The 17,146-nt window shown below is 40.6% G+C and overlaps 1 protein-coding gene across 1 annotated transcript in view; it reads right to left on the bottom strand.

The window, feature by feature from the left end:
- Positions 1–8,010: 8,010 nt before the first annotated feature.
- steap2 (STEAP family member 2, metalloreductase) overlaps positions 8,011–17,146 on the bottom strand; it is a 31,505-nt gene continuing 22,369 nt past the window's right edge. Inside the window, exons 3-4 of the mRNA XM_067251721.1 lie at positions 9,128–9,292; positions 8,011–8,301 (exon numbers count right to left, since the gene is read on the bottom strand). Coding sequence (XP_067107822.1) covers positions 8,011–8,301; positions 9,128–9,292 — 456 coding nt within the window. The remainder of the gene's footprint in view (positions 8,302–9,127; positions 9,293–17,146) is intronic.

Here is a 17,146-nt window from a genome sequence, read left to right as displayed (position 1 = left end):
GCCCCCGAGCGTGGTGAACTGTGGAAAGGCAAGAGATGGCAAGCGATTTGCGTTGCTGCAGTGGACACGCACCGTTAGACTTAAATAACTAATTCCTTTGGTAATGGCATTATTTGATTACTGTTAATGGTTTAAAGGAAAGGGACACTTTTCCTTTAAACCATAGGGGAATTGGTTTGGTTGTTTGGCCAATAATTAAACCCCCTACAAGGCTTAAGTCTAAATTGACGTTTACCTAAGTGAGGCTTTTTCGTGTAAGCGCAGCTTTCGTTAGCACCAGTCGGTGAATGATGTAACAAGAGTCCATGGCTATTTATGGATGCAATACAGTGTTTTGGACGAAATCTTTTACTTGATTGGATTGTTTGGACCTTTGATAATGTAACAATTTTTGTTGGGATGTTATGTATTAGTGGACTACTGTGATTGCATAGTTTAGTACTCAACAATCCTACGGATTGCCGGCGGGCCGTGGAACGCTAACAGGTTGATGCTGCCGCCATATTGGATTTTGTTGAAAGGTCTAAAACATTTTTCATAGGCTACATATTTTGTCCAATCTTCCCCAAAATTGGCAGATGATCTTCAGTCCAAGCCGCACAAACGTTATTGCATGGAATTTTGATTTTCGAAACCGTTCGTCTGGTACAGCCAATTGAAATCTCAGGTTAGCCACCAAACAGGAAGTTGGGTTTTATCTCAACAAAACTTTGATGTATTGACACAAAACTTGATATATTGACTCGGAACCATTTTCTGAGAATGTCAACAACATAAAATTATTATTAAAACAAAAGTTATTTTTCCATTCTTGGCCTTCTCATTTCTGCTTGCAGCTATATTTAGCATTGGTTTTAGTTGTCAATTGGTTAAAATATTGGTTATAATAGTGTTCACAGTGTCAATTCTTTTTGTTTCAGTATATTTTCAAGATAAAAAACACTTATTGTAGAACAAAATATCACAATATACAAGTTTGCTTACATTGCACAAACAGTGAGTCTGCAAATTACATAGACCCATAAGGTAACACTTGATTTTGATGGCCCAGTATGAACATTTCAAATATCAACTGTCCATTAACCTTAAAATAACCCTATCCAGTTGTTAATCCACTGCAGTTAATACAGTAGTTTGAGTGTCCCTATATAGTGTACCCTATAGTGCCTATAGGGTACAGAGTAAAAAAAAAAAAGACAATATTGTAACATTTACATTTAGTCATTTAGCAGACACTCTTATCCAGAGCGACTTACAGTAAGTACAGGGACATTCCCCCGAGGAAAGTAGGGTGAAGTTGTCAGAAATATTAATCTATCGAGCATTGCACAGTCAGTCGGTGAACAAGTTAAGAAAGCTTTATTGCTTGCGGCCGCAAAGAGACAAAGCATCACATGCCATAGCGCTACAAAGTTTGTCTGCTAGCATGTTGTGCTAGCTAGCTATTTAAACAGAACCACTCTTGACAGTCATTGGTTAAAACAAAGGCATGCAAACGTCCCATGGCTCTTCAATGGCTCCCTTGCATAGACCTGGCACGTGTGTGTGTGTGTGCGTGTTTGAGTGTGTGCGTGTGTGCGCTCTCTGACCCCTCTAAGCTTGACCAACTCTTTTATGGCCTCTCCAGTAAGATTGTGATCAAGCCCAGGTCCCCTTATTTACGTAAGCCTAGTGTTACTCAAGAGTTCAGATTTGGGGGTAGGCCTCTCTGCACACAAGGAACACAGAATCATTCTTATACAGGATAACAGTTACATCTTAAATGTTTCCAACAGAAGTGGCTTGCCCAAGGACATAACATAATTTTGCACAGCCGGGAATCAAACTGGCAACCTTCAGATTACTAACTCAGCCACCTGAATCCCTCCCTCCCTCTCCCCTATTGTTAAAGATCCTGTAAAGCAAATTCCATGATTTGCTTCTCAGTACATTATATACGTGTGAAATGAGTCCGTGAGAGCACGTGCAAAGCGCAAAAACTTTGTCGCATTGAAATGTGGAGTTAGACTGTTGAACAGTTTCTTTTCCGTTTTCAGATACGGTTTTGTATAGGCGGAGCCAAAACCCGACCGATCTACGTCACAGCGACCTATCTACGTCAGATCACAGACGGTTGCATTCTGTTACTCAGCTGGTACGATGCAAAGACAAAGTAATTAATACATAAAACACTCAGACTGCAGGTAGGTCGGTTCTGATATCTGCAATTGATGTAGCTAGTGTTGCTGTTGTTGCTAAATTCAATAAATTCGAGGGGGCGGAGATTCAGCTCCTTTAGGCAACATGCCCCCCCAGTTTCAAACAGAGAAGACTGCTGAGTTTCTCACAATTTTAAAGCCTAATTTAACATACTGGTCTGTGTTTTTTTTATTTTTTTATTTGGATGGGTAGTTACGGTGGCCGACATGTGCAAAAGCGCTGCAAATTAAGAAAACACATGCAAATAGACAAAACACAAGCAAATTAAGAAAACATCTTCATGAATTTGACAACACATGAGCAGCAAACGCGCTGCAAATACACAAAAATATTGGTTATAATAGTGTTCACAGTGTCAATTCTTTTTGTTTCAGTATATTTTCAAGATAAAAAACACTTATTGTAGAACAGAATATCACAATATACAAGTTTGCTTACATTGCACAAACAGTGAGTCTGCAAATTACATAGACCCATAAGGTAACACTTGATTTTGATGGCCCAGTATGAACATTTCAAATATCAACTGTCCATTAACCTTAAAATAACCCTATCCAGTTGTTAATCCACTGCAGTTAATACAGTAGTTTGAGTGTCCCTATATAGTGTACCCTATAGTGCCTATAGGGTACAGAGTAAAAAAAAAAAAAGACAATATTGTAACATTTACATTTAGTCATTTAGCAGACACTCTTATCCAGAGCGACTTACAGTAAGTACAGGGACATTCCCCCGAGGAAAGTAGGGTGAAGTTGTCAGAAATATTAATCTATCAAGCATTGCACAGTCAGTCGGTGAACAAGTTAAGAAAGCTTTATTGCTTGCGGCCGCAAAGAGACAAAGCATCACATGCCATAGTGCTACAAAGTTTGTCTGCTAGCATGTTGTGCTAGCTAGCTATTTAAACAGAACCACTCTTGACAGTCATTGGTTAAAACAAAGGCATGCAAACGTCCCATGGCTCTTCAATGGCTCCCTTGCATAGACCTGGCACGTGTGTGTGTGTGTGCGTGTTTGAGTGTGTGCGTGTGTGCGCTCTCTGACCCCTCTAAGCTTGACCAACTCTTTTATGGCCTCTCCAGTAAGATTGTGATCAAGCCCAGGTCCCCTTATTTACGTAAGCCTAGTGTTACTCAAGAGTTCAGATTTGGGGGTAGGCCTCTCTGCACACAAGGAACACAGAATCATTCTTATACAGGATAACAGTTACATCTTAAATGTTTCCAACAGAAGTGGCTTGCCCAAGGACATAACATAATTTTGCACAGCCGGGAATCAAACTGGCAACCTTCAGATTACTAACTCAGCCACCTGAATCCCTCCCTCCCTCTCCCCTATTGTTAAAGATCCTGTAAAGCAAATTCCATGATTTGCTTCTCAGTACATTATATACGTGTGAAATGAGTCCGTGAGAGCACGTGCAAAGCGCAAAAACTTTGTCGCATTGAAATGTGGAGTTAGACTGTTGAACAGTTTCTTTTCCGTTTTCAGATACGGTTTTGTATAGGCGGAGCCAAAACCCGACCGATCTACGTCACAGCGACCTATCTACGTCAGATCACAGACGGTTGCATTGTGTTACTCAGCTGGTACGATGCAAAGACAAAGTAATTAATACATAAAACACTCAGACTGCAGGTAGGTCGGTTCTGATATCTGCAATTGATGTAGCTAGTGTTGCTGTTGTTGCTAAATTCAATAAATTCGAGGGGGCGGAGATTCAGCTCCTTTAGGCAACACACCCCCCCAGTCTCAAACAGAGAAGACTGCTGAGTTTCTCACAATTTTAAAGCCTAATTTAACATACTGGTCTGTGTTTTTTTATTTTTTTTATTTGGATGGGTAGTTACGGTGGCCGACATGTGCAAACGCGCTGCAAATTAAGAAAACACATGCAAATAGACAAAACACAAGCAAATTAAGAAAACATCTTCATGAATTTGACAACACATGAGCAGCAAACGCGCTGCAAATACACACAACACAACCAAATACATAAAGGCGCTGCAAATACATAAACGCGTTGCTAAAACGAAAGCACGCAAACCAAAAACGCTGAATCCAGTTTTCACAACGGAAGTTGACCAGGCCTCTAGGGGGAGCGCTAAGTGGAACAGCTTGATTTTCGGCCCCAAGGAGCAAAAGAGACAGAGCATATGAGAAGTTTGGACAAAGGTGACATAAAATTAGTATTCATTTTTACATGTGGCCCTCCTCTTTTACAGTTTTTCAAAAGAGCAACTTTGATTTTGGTCCCATTTCCAAAACAAACTTCTCATATATTCTCTTTCTCTCTCGCTCCGTGGGGCCGAAAATCAAGCTGTTCCATTTAGCGCTCCCCCTAGAGGCCTGGACAACTTCCGTTGTGAAAACTGGATGCAGCGTTTTTAGTTTGCGTGCTTTCGTTTTTGCAACGCGTTTATGTATTTGCAGCGTTTTTGGTTTGCCTGCTTTCGTTTTTGCAATGGGTTTATGTATTTGCAGCGTTTTTGGTTTGCGTGCATTCGTTTTTGCAACGTGTTTATGTATTTTCAGCGTTTTTGGTTTGCGTGCTTTCGTTTTTGCAACGCGTTTATGTATTTGGTTGTGTTGTGGGTATTTGCAGCTTGTTTGCTGAATGCTGCGCATGTGTTGTCAAATTCATGAAGATGTTTTCTTAATTTGCTTGTGTTTTGTCTATTTGAATGTGTTTTCTTAATTTGCAGCGCGTTTGCACATGCCGGCCACCGTAGGTAGTTAACAACACATTCTTCTGTGGTGTGATGAACTTAAAACTCATTTTCAATTCCACTTTACAGGATCTTTAATGGTAACATACAAAGTCACACAATCACATTTATGGCCTGCCTTACTCACCTTAGAACCAGCACAGTTATACATCATTAGCAAAGAAATATTATTGTGAACATTTATGTTGATTATTTAGTTGGAATAAATAACAATGGTAGTGTGCGCCATTGTTTTTAAGATTTGATCACATAGCACAAGGATGACTAACATCAAGAGGAAAACACATACAGTATCAATTTAAAAAAGTGTCTACATCTATTTCAAGGGTTTCCTATTTAAAAAAATTATAGTGTACAACCAAAAGTATGTGTCAAATAAATAGAAATACATATTTTATAGTTGAGATTCTTCAAAATAGGCACCCTTTGCCTTGATGACAACTTTGAACACCCTTGTCATTCTTTGAGTACCCCTGATCCCAAAAATATATTTGTATTTCTCTGATACTTTATTACATACCACATGAAACATTAGAAATTGAATTAATAAGTGTTCAAATGTTTGACTGGTACAACACATCTTACAATGGTAGGGCAAGCTGTGTCTACACAAGACACTTAATGTAACTTCTGCTATCAAATATGATTAAAATAATTTCTGTCTTGACCGGTAAGTTAATGCATGGATTCCCATCTTTGATTCAGCACTATCCAAGTGGACACATCCTTTCCATTTCCCTGGTTATGTCAGTGGTGGACTCAGGGGGCGGATGCCCCCCCTGGTGCCAACCACGTTAGCAAAAGTGCCCCCTTGGATGCCCTATGGTAGATTAAACATATGGTGGCCCAGTGTGCAAGAAAACGTGATCAAATCCCTTCTAGGCTTCCCTACCTGTGGAAAGAAACTAGGGATGCACCGAATCCAGGATTCGGTTTCGGACGAATATTGGGCTTTTTGACGGGGTTCGGTTTCGGCCGAACCTTTGAATTTTTTTCCACCGAACCCTACGCTTGCACTACGCGCGCTACGCTGGTCGACATAATGACGCCGCCGTTGATTACAAGAAGGTGTTTACGTCGGTGGACCGTTCAATGCAGTAGGCTGAGAGAAAGTGAAAATGGAACTTGTGAGCAGAAAAAGTGTTGTTCGGCAGTAGCCTACTTTCAGTCAAAAGAAGGCTATTCCAGTCGAGCTACATGTTCAATTTGCAATGCCAATTTGTCTCATCTGAAAGAAATTCAACGAAATCTAAAAGGCTAATATTTTGGATATTGATTGGATCTTGAGATATGGTAAACATAGGCATATGGTAATTGTCAAAATAGTTTTTCCCACTTGTCTTCCTGGCATAATGTTGCCTATTCTTTTTTATTTTCTTTTTTTTTTTACAAAAAAAAAAAAAAAACATTTAAAAAAACCTGCTGTGGACGTTGTTTACTTCTTTAATGTGTTTACTGTGTTAATGGACTCAGGATGGGAGTATGATTCGGTATTCGGTTTCGGACTCAGCCGAATTTTAACCAGTGGATTCGGTATTCAGCCGAACCCCAAAAATCTGGATCGGTGCATCCCTAAAGAAACGTAATGCAGTGCCCTCTAGGGTTAGCCTGGATCTGCCCTCCTACGTACTTCCTCTCAATTTTTATTTTGCTTCTGTACTAGGTCTGGTCATGAGGTACGTAACTAAGTCATATGTCTCCAGTTAATTTTCTACCGGCCAATCAGCGAACAGAGGGAGTGGCTGAGAACGATGATGTGATGTTGTGCGCTAGTTTGTGTTGTAGTTCCGTAATGGCGGCGGAGAAAGATGCGAGCAAAGCCATTCGGTCCGTTGTAGCAACGCTGCCGAATATCCATAAGCTAAAGCCGGAGCAAGAACAAGATTTGCTGAGTTTTGTTGGTGGCCATGATGTTGTGGCCCTCCTCCCCACGTGGTTTGGGAACAGTTTGATTTTCCAGCTACGGCAGCTAGCTCTGTTACAGTAGTGGTGAAGGAATTGGCTAAGGCGAACGCTAGCGATTGGTTATGGCAGATCAGAGTGGCTCTGGGCAGATCCAATAGTTTTAAACTTCAACAGAGTACCGGCCTACAAGGAAGTCAACGCTTGTCAATGGAGCGAGGTCAGACTCTCTGTACAAATTAAATGTATGAGAGTCTGGTTAGGACCAGGCTACTCTAGGGTGCCCCTATGTGTGAAATATTTTTTATAAAAGACCTTCTAGGGTGCTCTTTCAGTGGATTAAACATAATGCAGTGCCCTCTGGGTGCCCTACCAGTGGAGAAAACATGCATCTCATTTTGACTCAAACATAATAAAATCATGACCTCAACGTATTATTTTACAGAAGCATTTTTTTGTTGTTGCTCACATTTTCTTTTGATGTCCCTGCCTAAGCTGTAATCAAACGTACATCCCTGAACTGTACATATAGTGGGTTAAGCAAGGGAAGTTTGTATAGTGCATTGTATTGCACACTTCTTGTACGCAGCAAGCTTGTAAGAAAGAAAGTAGCTCGAATGAGGGGCCTGTGCCTCAGCTTTATGTCTAGCAACGCCCCTGTGCCCCACCATATGTAGCTAGTGCCCTCTTTATTTTTTTTGCCCCTCAGATAGCCTGAGTCCACCACTGTGTCCTTGTACTTATTTTGGTACAGTAGCTACTATAAACGTTAAACATTTAGAAAAAAACACAAATGTTCTGTAAAGTTGATATGGTTAATGTTATCATCCCAGTGTCACAAAGCTGGCAGAAGGACATGAACAGTTAAAGTTTCAATAACACCATCAAACCAATCTGAATATGTAGTCCAAAATCCATTCACTCCCTATAATAGTTACTTAATGCGTACAGTATTAGTCTTTCTTCCAGGTAATTGTTCTTTTAGTGCACAAACTGTAGGCCAAAAGCACATGTCTCCAGCAAGAAGAGAGATGGTTGTTATTGCAGTTGATAACAAACCAAATAAGAATGCAAATAGTCTGTAATGGCCTATGCAACTAATGGCAGTCCATAATCATGATCAATATAAGGTATATGACATAGCAGCTAATGGAGGAATCTAAATAAATGACAACATTGGTTACATGATGGTCACCCTCTCAGGTGAGATGTGAGTGGCTGACACCACTGTGTTGAAGTTATTTTCGGTGTGTTTGGTTTCATAGCCCCTACGGATCCTGTGGAGCTTACAGGCAACACAGGGGAGCAGCAGGAACACTTTTCCCAGGATGACACACACGGGTAGGGCTACAGACACTGCAAAGCTGGGCGGCAGATAGAACCTGTAGGCGTCTTCCTCAAAGGCCTGCTTCCAGCCAAAAAGCAGGACATGGAATGTGGTAATGAGCAGTGCAATGTAGCCAAGGGTGGACTGTCATGGACACAGGCATAACATAACATTATTATATGTTGTTTATACTGCTGAAACTTAATTGCCAGGATTCATATATTACATACCACAGGTAGAATGTATGATATTGCAATTGCCTACAATTGCCCTAAAATAAAGTGTGTAATAACTCTATGTATTGTACTATTGTTTATACACTGAAATTGGATTACATTTAATCAAATCTAAAATGTCCACTTTGCTTTTTGCTTGGTATATTTAGCCACTCTAAGGCCGAATCCCAATACTTATCCCTACCCCTTACCCCTAACCCTTAGTTTACCCCTAGCCCTTGTGTCTCGAAACCGAGGGGTAAGGGCTACAAAGCCCTATGAAATGAGACACCATGTCTCCAAAGCAAGTAGTGTTATGCACCAATATCAAACAAAATGTGTTTGAAATTCTCTGCTAATGGAGTTTAATTAAAACTTAGACATGCATGGAGTCCATTCAAGGCTAATCATAGAAATGGGGGACTGTTGTGCAAATCAGCAATGTAACATTAGCGTAGCAATCTAGCGATTTTTAAACGTTTATTTAAACAGTCCTCAGGACTGTTTAAATAAAAAATGGAAAATGCAGGATTCACATAGCCCTAGGTTTCAAGTAAGCTCCCATTTTCACTTGGTTTTAAGGGGTGTATACCCCTTCATCTTAGCCATACCCCTTGCTCAAAAAGAGTATGGGGACACCACTTGCTCTCACGTGAATGCGCAAAACTAAGGGCTTGGGGTAAGGGGTAGGGGTAAAGAGGTAGTATTGGGATTCGGCCCAAGACTGTCATCATACAGTTTCTTCATAACAGTACCTGTATGAAGCTGAACTCCCGCCAGTTGAGGGCACTGTTGACTGAGGGAATGGAGGTGATGGCCAGTAGAGACAGTAGACCAAGGCTCATAATACCAAATGAGACATACATCTCCACCCTCCACACTTCCTCCTCATTCCACGAGTTCTCCAGGTTTGTATGGATCTGAAACTCCCACAAACAAAGGTGCACACAGACACAACCACAAACAAACACAGATAAATTTGACATAATGAAAAATGTTACGTAGGTGAAAGGCATGTTTTACATACCAAGTGCAGGAAACACATTCACAGAATCGAGCATACACAAGCACAAACCTTTTTAGCACAAGTAGATCCACAAATTATTAAATAGGTTAAATCAGCTGGGAGTGGCTGATTTGCATAAACCGAGAGACCTAGTTTCTCTAGTTTTTTAATTTGGCAGTGCATTCATTCATCCATTCATTAAAATATATTTATGAATTAATATGGGATCAATAAAGTAGCTAGTACTTCTAATATAGTTCACTGGCTGTGTTTCCTCATGGTGGAACAAGGTGAACCATAGCAAAAGAACAACTTGAAATGCACAACAAAATGAAAGGGGAGCTGCTGCTGGGGGCCTGCTGCCAAACTAGGTTAACAGGCCTAAGACAAAGAATGACAGCTGTTAAAAATTCGGGCTCTGTTTGAGTACACAAAAAATTTGTCTTATGTCAGCACAGCACATCACAAATTCCAATATATCTTAGACAAACATATTTCTCATACTTCACAACAAAGTGGTACCAAAAACAAAACTGTGTTTCAAGTGTGTTCTGCAACACGACAAAGACTTAAGTAGCAGGAATATGCTAACCAAGGGCACATCTGCATATCAATTAGCAATGGTTCTTCCAAGTGATCCTCTGAGCAAATATATACTCAAAAAAAGGAAACTGGCCGGTTATTAAATTTACAAAACTGTAACATGTCATTTGAACAATATTGTTTCATGTTTCAAAGGTGAACGTGATTAAATAATGTAGGATTTGCATTAAATTCAACAACTTCACAGTTGTTAGATTCAGTTGTGTTGAGATAACGTGATAAAATCTAGCCAAACTGATGTTGCACTCTATGGACTTGTGAGATCACGAGATAACGCGAGAACACAACCCATCTTGCCCGGGAAAATAACGGCAGTTAGAGAAGACGGCAGTGAGAAGAATGAGTTTGTGGAGTCTGGTTCGTGGAGTTGATTTTGAAAAGGTAAGTTTAATTCAGTTTTCATGCATCTAAATACTAACAAAACGCCGTACATTAAGTAATCAGCAGCTTGTCCATCATTTTCAGCACTATTTGGCTTTTTTTTCTTGTCTTTTTCTCAGCCTTTTGATGTCATGTTGGCTAACGTGCTGGTGTTAGCCTAGCTAGTTAGCTGGCACTTAGTGTTTTTCTACCATTTGCTGCCCGTCGACCCTTGCACAGAATATTAGTTTCACATTTTACCTCTCCTAGACAGTTATCCTGACGATTATTTTTATGTTTTTTCGCCGAAAGTGAGTGTAGGCACAAAAGCCGCGTGTGGTAAATTACAGCCAATGAGTCGCTCTCAAAGCCCCTGTAAATGCGGTCAAAATGTCCACTAAATGCCTGTCATGCCTGAAAATGCAGTCGGTGATAGAGCCCGACCGATATATCGGCGGGCCGATATTATTGGCCGATATTAGACATTTTCCAAACGATCGGTATCGGCATTTATAATGGCCGATAAATGAATATATTTTTTTAATTTGTATTATTGTGTTTTTGTCCAAAGGACTTTAAGTTTCATATCTTAATTTTGTATTTGTATACATTTTATTTATCAGAACGTAAATTTTTAAACTGCATTATCATATTATTTTAGTGAGGAAATAATAACAGGAGTCAGATGGCTGAGTGGTTAAGGAATCAGGATATTAATCAGAAGGTTGCCGGTTCGATTCCCGGCAGTGTCAAATTACGTTGTGTCCTTGGACAAGGCACTTCACCTTACTTGCCTCTGGGAATGTCCCTGTACTTACTGTAAGTCGCTCTGGATAAGAACGTCTGCTAAAAATGACTAAATGTAAACTACAAATAACTGTTAGGGAAATCAGTTTGTTTTGTTACGTGTTTCTGGATTTTTTAAATATTTTTTTATATCGGCCTATATCGGAATATCAGATTTTTAAAATCACCAAATATTTGTATCGGTATCGGCCTTAAAAATCCTTTATTCCTTAACTTGTCCGCTGTGTCATGGTTTCATTGCTCATAGTTTATCTGTGTTCTCCATAACTCATGGTGATCTCGCATGCGACATTGTTCTGCACACACGTGCTTTTGCAGTGCTCAAAACAGCGCTGCATTGAAGAAACACATACCAAAATATTTTAGTTTGGATACATGTACCAGTACACCTTTACTTTGGATAAATGTAATATCTTAATGTGTGTTTATTTATCTGATCTCTTTCAGAACGTGCCTTTCTGCAAACCAAAATATTAGTTACTGCTGATAAAGGGGGTCATCGGCCATCATCAAGTGCAATTTGAAAAGCTATTTGTAAGTACTGTCAGACCTGAATGTGGTTGGGCTAAAACAGTGACTTTATCTGTCTGTCTGACTGACTGACTGGAAGTGCTTACGATGCTAGGGTCCAGCAAAACCTTTATTTGCCCAGTTGGTTTTATTTTGTTTGGGTGGGGGATGTGGAGGTGTAAGGTGTGTAGTGTATCTCTGTCTGGCAGAAATGAGCTACTAAAACATTTTCGACTTCAGCACCGGCATATGCAACGTTACCCATGCACACACACAAACTGCCCATGTACTTTTAAGACATGGAATGCTTTGCACATTCATTTAAGTAGAGTCCATCCTAAACAAACCACCCGGGAGCTGCAGGAATTATCAACATATAGTTGCCATTTGTGCACATGTAGCAATCTTCCTACAGAGAAGGATTATTTTTCACACATTAACACTCATTTGAAGACTAATGAAACTGTTGCTTGTATGTTTGGGGGTTGCAGTTTTCAGACAGATATATACAGAACATATCCTCACTCATATCATTCACTCTCACAAGAACAAAAAACACAATCCACATACATTGAAAGATTTCAAGCCAGACGTTGTTATAACCACTCGAGTTTCACAAGAATCTTCTAATAATCCTGAGGAAGATGCAGGTAATCAACATCACTCTGCAGTTGAAGCAGAAAATTCATGTTCAAATAGTGATGTGGATGTAACTCAGAACAGTATTATAAAAAGATCTTTAACGTGGGAGAACCCATTGAATACATTCTTGAAGCCAAGGAAAACAAAGGTTTTCAGTATGTGCCTGTAGTTAAGTCTTTGCAACAGCTCTTTAAGAAAGATGTTGTGGACATGGTAGTTGAAAATCACAGAAGAGTAAAAGACTTAGTGGTGAACACCATACTTATAAATCTCCTCAGGAGGGTTCACACTTCCAGCAAAACAGTTTTTTGTCAGGGGATGAGATGAGAATTTTGTTACGCTTATATATACATGATTTAGAGGTTTGCAATCCTCTGGGTACTTCTCGCAGAAAACATAAGATTTGTGGAATCTACTGGACTTTGGGTAATTTGCCTCCAAGCTCATATTCATCACTATCATCAATTTACTCGGCAGTGTTGTGTAAAACTGATGATGTGAAGAAGTATGGTTATGACCGTGTTTTACATCCTCTTCTCCAAGATATGAAAACTCTGGAGCAAGATGGAGTTTTCATTCCATTACTTGGCAGATGTCTGTAAAGGTACGATTCAGGTTGTTGCGGCAGATAACCTGGGGGCTCACAGTATAGCAAGTTTTAATGAAAGCTTTTCTAGTCTGTATAGCTGCCGATTTTGCACAGGAGAAAAAATTGACATCCAAACAAAAGAGGTAAAGTCAGGTGCATTTACGCTCAGGACCAAAGAACTCCATGACTCATGTGAAATCAGCTCAGGAGAATAGTACAAGCTGTTTTGGGGTGAAAGGGCATTGTGTTATCACTGAAACTCTTGCCCACTTCAGTGTTCACACAGGTTATCCTTCAGATATTATGCATGACCTTTTTGAGGGCATAGTGCCGGTGGAGCTTGCACGGTGTTTGGCGTTGCTGATATCCAAGAAATATTTCAATCTTGAAACCCTCAACAGATCCATCCTGCATTTCCCTTACAAGTGGGCAGACAAGACAAATAGGCCCCATGTGATCCCACACACATTTTCAACTAGGAAAACAATAGGTGGGAATGCCCATGAAAATTGGGCTCTGTTAAGACTACTTCCATTTATAATTGGGCATCTGGTGCCGGAGGGTGAAATGGCATGGCAAATACTGTTTGTCTTAAAAGACATTGTAGAGCTTGTGGTTGCTCCAACACACACAGATGAGTCCATTGCCTATCTGGAATGCAAAATTTCAGAGCACAGAGAAAGGTTCCAAGAACTCTTCCCTGATGTGAATCTGCTCCCAAAGCATCATTATGTAGAGCACTATCCTCAACTGATAAGGATGTTTGGGCCTCTTATGGGACTCTGGAGTTTTGAGGCCAAACTGTTTTTTTAAGCAGGTTGTGCGACACACCAATTGCTTTAAAAACATACCCCTCTCGCTAGCTACTAAGCATCAGTTTATGATTTCATATAATTTGAGATCATCCAGGTTTGAGAACACTTCCCTAGAGGTTACAAACGTCTCAACAGTCCATCTTGATGTTTTGAAACAAGAATTCCCTGGTACAACTGAAGTTCACCTTTAAAAGTGTGTCTCAAACAAAGGTGTACATTTCAGAAACGGGATGATAGTTGCCCATGGGTCTACAAGTGGGCTGCCTGACTTTGGAGAGATTTTTCAGATTTGTGTTGTTGAGGAGAGACTGTTTCATAGTGAGAAGGCTTTCTGGGTGGTACAGGGAACATTTCAGAGCTTTTGAGCTGAGTATGTCCAGGGAGAGAAACTGTTCTGATTGAACTTAGTGAACTGGCCGATGACGACCCTTTTGATGGATTGGACCTCTAAGACTGGTGACATTAAAAAGACACATAAACATAGATGAACAAAGCTAAGTGTGTTATCTTTCATTTTGAATATGTCCTTTTGTATGTAATGCCATATTACTCCCCAGTATTTATAGGATTTGGCTATCGTTACTTTTTATTTTAGGGGACTGATTTCATAATGCCCCTGCCAAAAAATCCCAGCTCTTTTATTTAGATTCCTTATCAAATCAATTGGGCATAATTATAACAGATTCAGACCAATTTAATTCACAGCCATATTAATGGACATGGCATTCCATACTTTTGTTCTCATTGCTCTGTTAAAATCAGATCACCCTTGTTAAAACTTAATCTTCTCTTTCCTCATTCAGGCGGTTGTGAAATGGCTGCTCCAGTGAAACTCAGAATCATTTTGGGAGAAAACAATTCCCAGAGATTGATCCTTCTAGATGGGAAGCCAGAGTCTGTCAACGAAATCATGCATCAAATAAAGAGACAGTGTGGAGTAAATGGAGACTTCAGGCTTCAATTCATGGATGCTGAGTTTGGGAATGTTTTCACCAACTTGGACTCAACATCAGACATCCAGGACAAAAGCTCCATCAAGGTTGTCTTTAACTCCGTTGCACCTGCCCAACTTGGTGGCTCTCCACCACCTCCCTACTCAGCTGTTGCCACATCCCGCCTTCTGGACGACTCTTTCTCCCTTTCATCTGCTGGTAGCTCATTTGATACAGACATACTGTCTTCTCCTGAGTCCACCTCCTCGAGAGCCACTGCATGGCCCATTGTCTTCCCCATGCTCCGGTTTGCTTATGATACTCAGCTACAGCTGGACAGAGCCAATGCTGCTTTCAAAGAAACTGGAGCTTTGTTGAATCCTGATACTAAACTGAAATCTGCCCTTCTTGATGGCTTAGATGAAGTGATCGTCCAGTACAAAGTGTACCTCACTGACATTGAGTTTGATGAGGTAGCAGAAGCTCTTGTAACAATACCTCCATGTTTGAAAGAGCCAGGTTCAGTCACTAGGTATGGCGGATGGAAGACAAGCCTGAAGTACAAACTTGCTAACTACCGAATAAAGCTCAGATGGCTTGGATGCCCTGAAGTTACTGTGAATTCCTTAAAACACAAACCTGAGAGCAAATGCAGTCCTGCATATAGTGTGAAGAAGCCGAAAAAAGCTGAAGTGAATTACTGTCCCACCTATCCAGCCGGTGAAACAGCGGAGAAACAAGAACAGATGAGTGGCCCTCCTTTCAGAAGTAAAGAAAAGAAACAATGAGCACAAGGTGGCAGCAATGATGGACAAGACCTTTGCGCATAGAAGGCAAGAGGTAGTTCGAGGCACCCATGGTAGCTGATTTCAAAACAAGGTGGCCAGCTCTCTTCCATGTGCGTGAGGTAAGTGAATTAATGCGAAAGAACATCCCCATCGCACTGGATGTGTCATAAAATACAGAAAGAATATGAGAAGTTACTCAAACTGATGATGATTTACTGAAGGCTAGCAACAGCAGCCTTTGTTGGCATTCTGACAAGTGGTGTGGGGGCATTTTCAGGAATGCAAGAAACTATAGATAGATACTGTATTATGCATTTACATGTCTCGAACAGATTGAACTGCTATATCAAATGTGTACCTAAAAGTGACATCAAACTAGTCAAACTGAGTTTTGTCTACCATTTTGTTCTTTTGTAGGTGACTTACATTTACATTTACATTTATTCATTTAGCAGACGCTTTTATCCAAAGCGACTTCCAAGAGAGAGCTTTACAAAGTGCATAGGTCACTGATCATAACAACAAGATAGCCAAAAAACATCGCGAGTAGCCAAAACATGAAGCACACATTGTGAACAACCAAAGTAAGTGCCAAAGGGAAGAACCATAAGAGCATGTAGTTAAACAAGTTACAATTAAACAACATGAACCGCTATAAGTGCAAGTGTACCTGTGGAAAAAACAAGCAAGCAACAGTAATAAAAACAATATATCACAGCGAGAACAAAAATTTAAAACAGTTACCACTAACCACAAGAGCAACAAGTCTCTAAGCAAGAGTCTTTGTGATCCTTGAGGAAACTGACATCGGGTCAAGCAAACCATTCCTAAGTACCGTTGTACTCCCGGAACAAGTGCGTCTTGAGCCTTTTCTTGAAGGTGGAGAGACAGTCAGTATCTCTGATGGAGGTGGGGAGTTGATTCCACCACTGGGGGGCCAGACAGGAGAAGAGCTTGTGTTGGGACCGGGCGGTCTTGAGCGGTGGGACCACCAGGCGGGATGGGACTAACCAACAAGGAGGCTGCCGGGTAACAGAGCCAACCAAACTGAAAAGCCCACTTACCACGGGGCCCCGTGCACACCTCCAACACACTAACTAACGTTTAAATTGCACCCACAAAAATGTGCACAGTGTAAGTGATCTTCAGAACACAAGCTTAGTGAGATATAAAAGATGGGAAAGTATGGCCGGTGCAGCATATAAAACATCAAACTTGCGAAAATAAAGAACAAATACAGTGGGAAAATATGCGCATAGATAAAAATGTAAGCACATAAATTAGTTCACATAACCAGGAGCACCAAGCAATAGTAATACAATCAGAAGGTACTCAATAAACTTGTCCCAGTGCTAAATGTATGCAATAGCTATTTGAACACACACGTAATGCTGCAGTGGTGATCAACTACAAATAAATGTGTTGGATCTGAACATCTATCAAAATGCTGGGTAGGAGAATAGCTGATTAAGATTCATCTGCTAGGCCTAAACCGTTCAGCATCAGCCGGTGACATGAAGGTCTTTGATGTGTTGTTGTAGTCGACATAGAGCTTGGCTGGAAAACGCAGCACGCATTTGGCACCAGCCGCTTCCTCACGTTTGTAAAGCCTTGTTGCTGTGCCGAAATCTCCGCCGTGTAGTCGGGGAAAATGGAAACCCACCATGGTAGTGCAAGGGCGCTTGTTGACAGCTGAGTCGTAGTATGTCAATCACGTCCAGG

This window comes from Osmerus mordax, chromosome 15 (assembly GCF_038355195.1).
Source record: "Osmerus mordax isolate fOsmMor3 chromosome 15, fOsmMor3.pri, whole genome shotgun sequence".
Classification (NCBI taxonomy): domain Eukaryota; kingdom Metazoa; phylum Chordata; class Actinopteri; order Osmeriformes; family Osmeridae; genus Osmerus; species Osmerus mordax.
The sequence above is the reverse complement of the archived record's forward strand: the minus strand, read 5'-3'. Positions and strand labels throughout refer to the sequence as shown.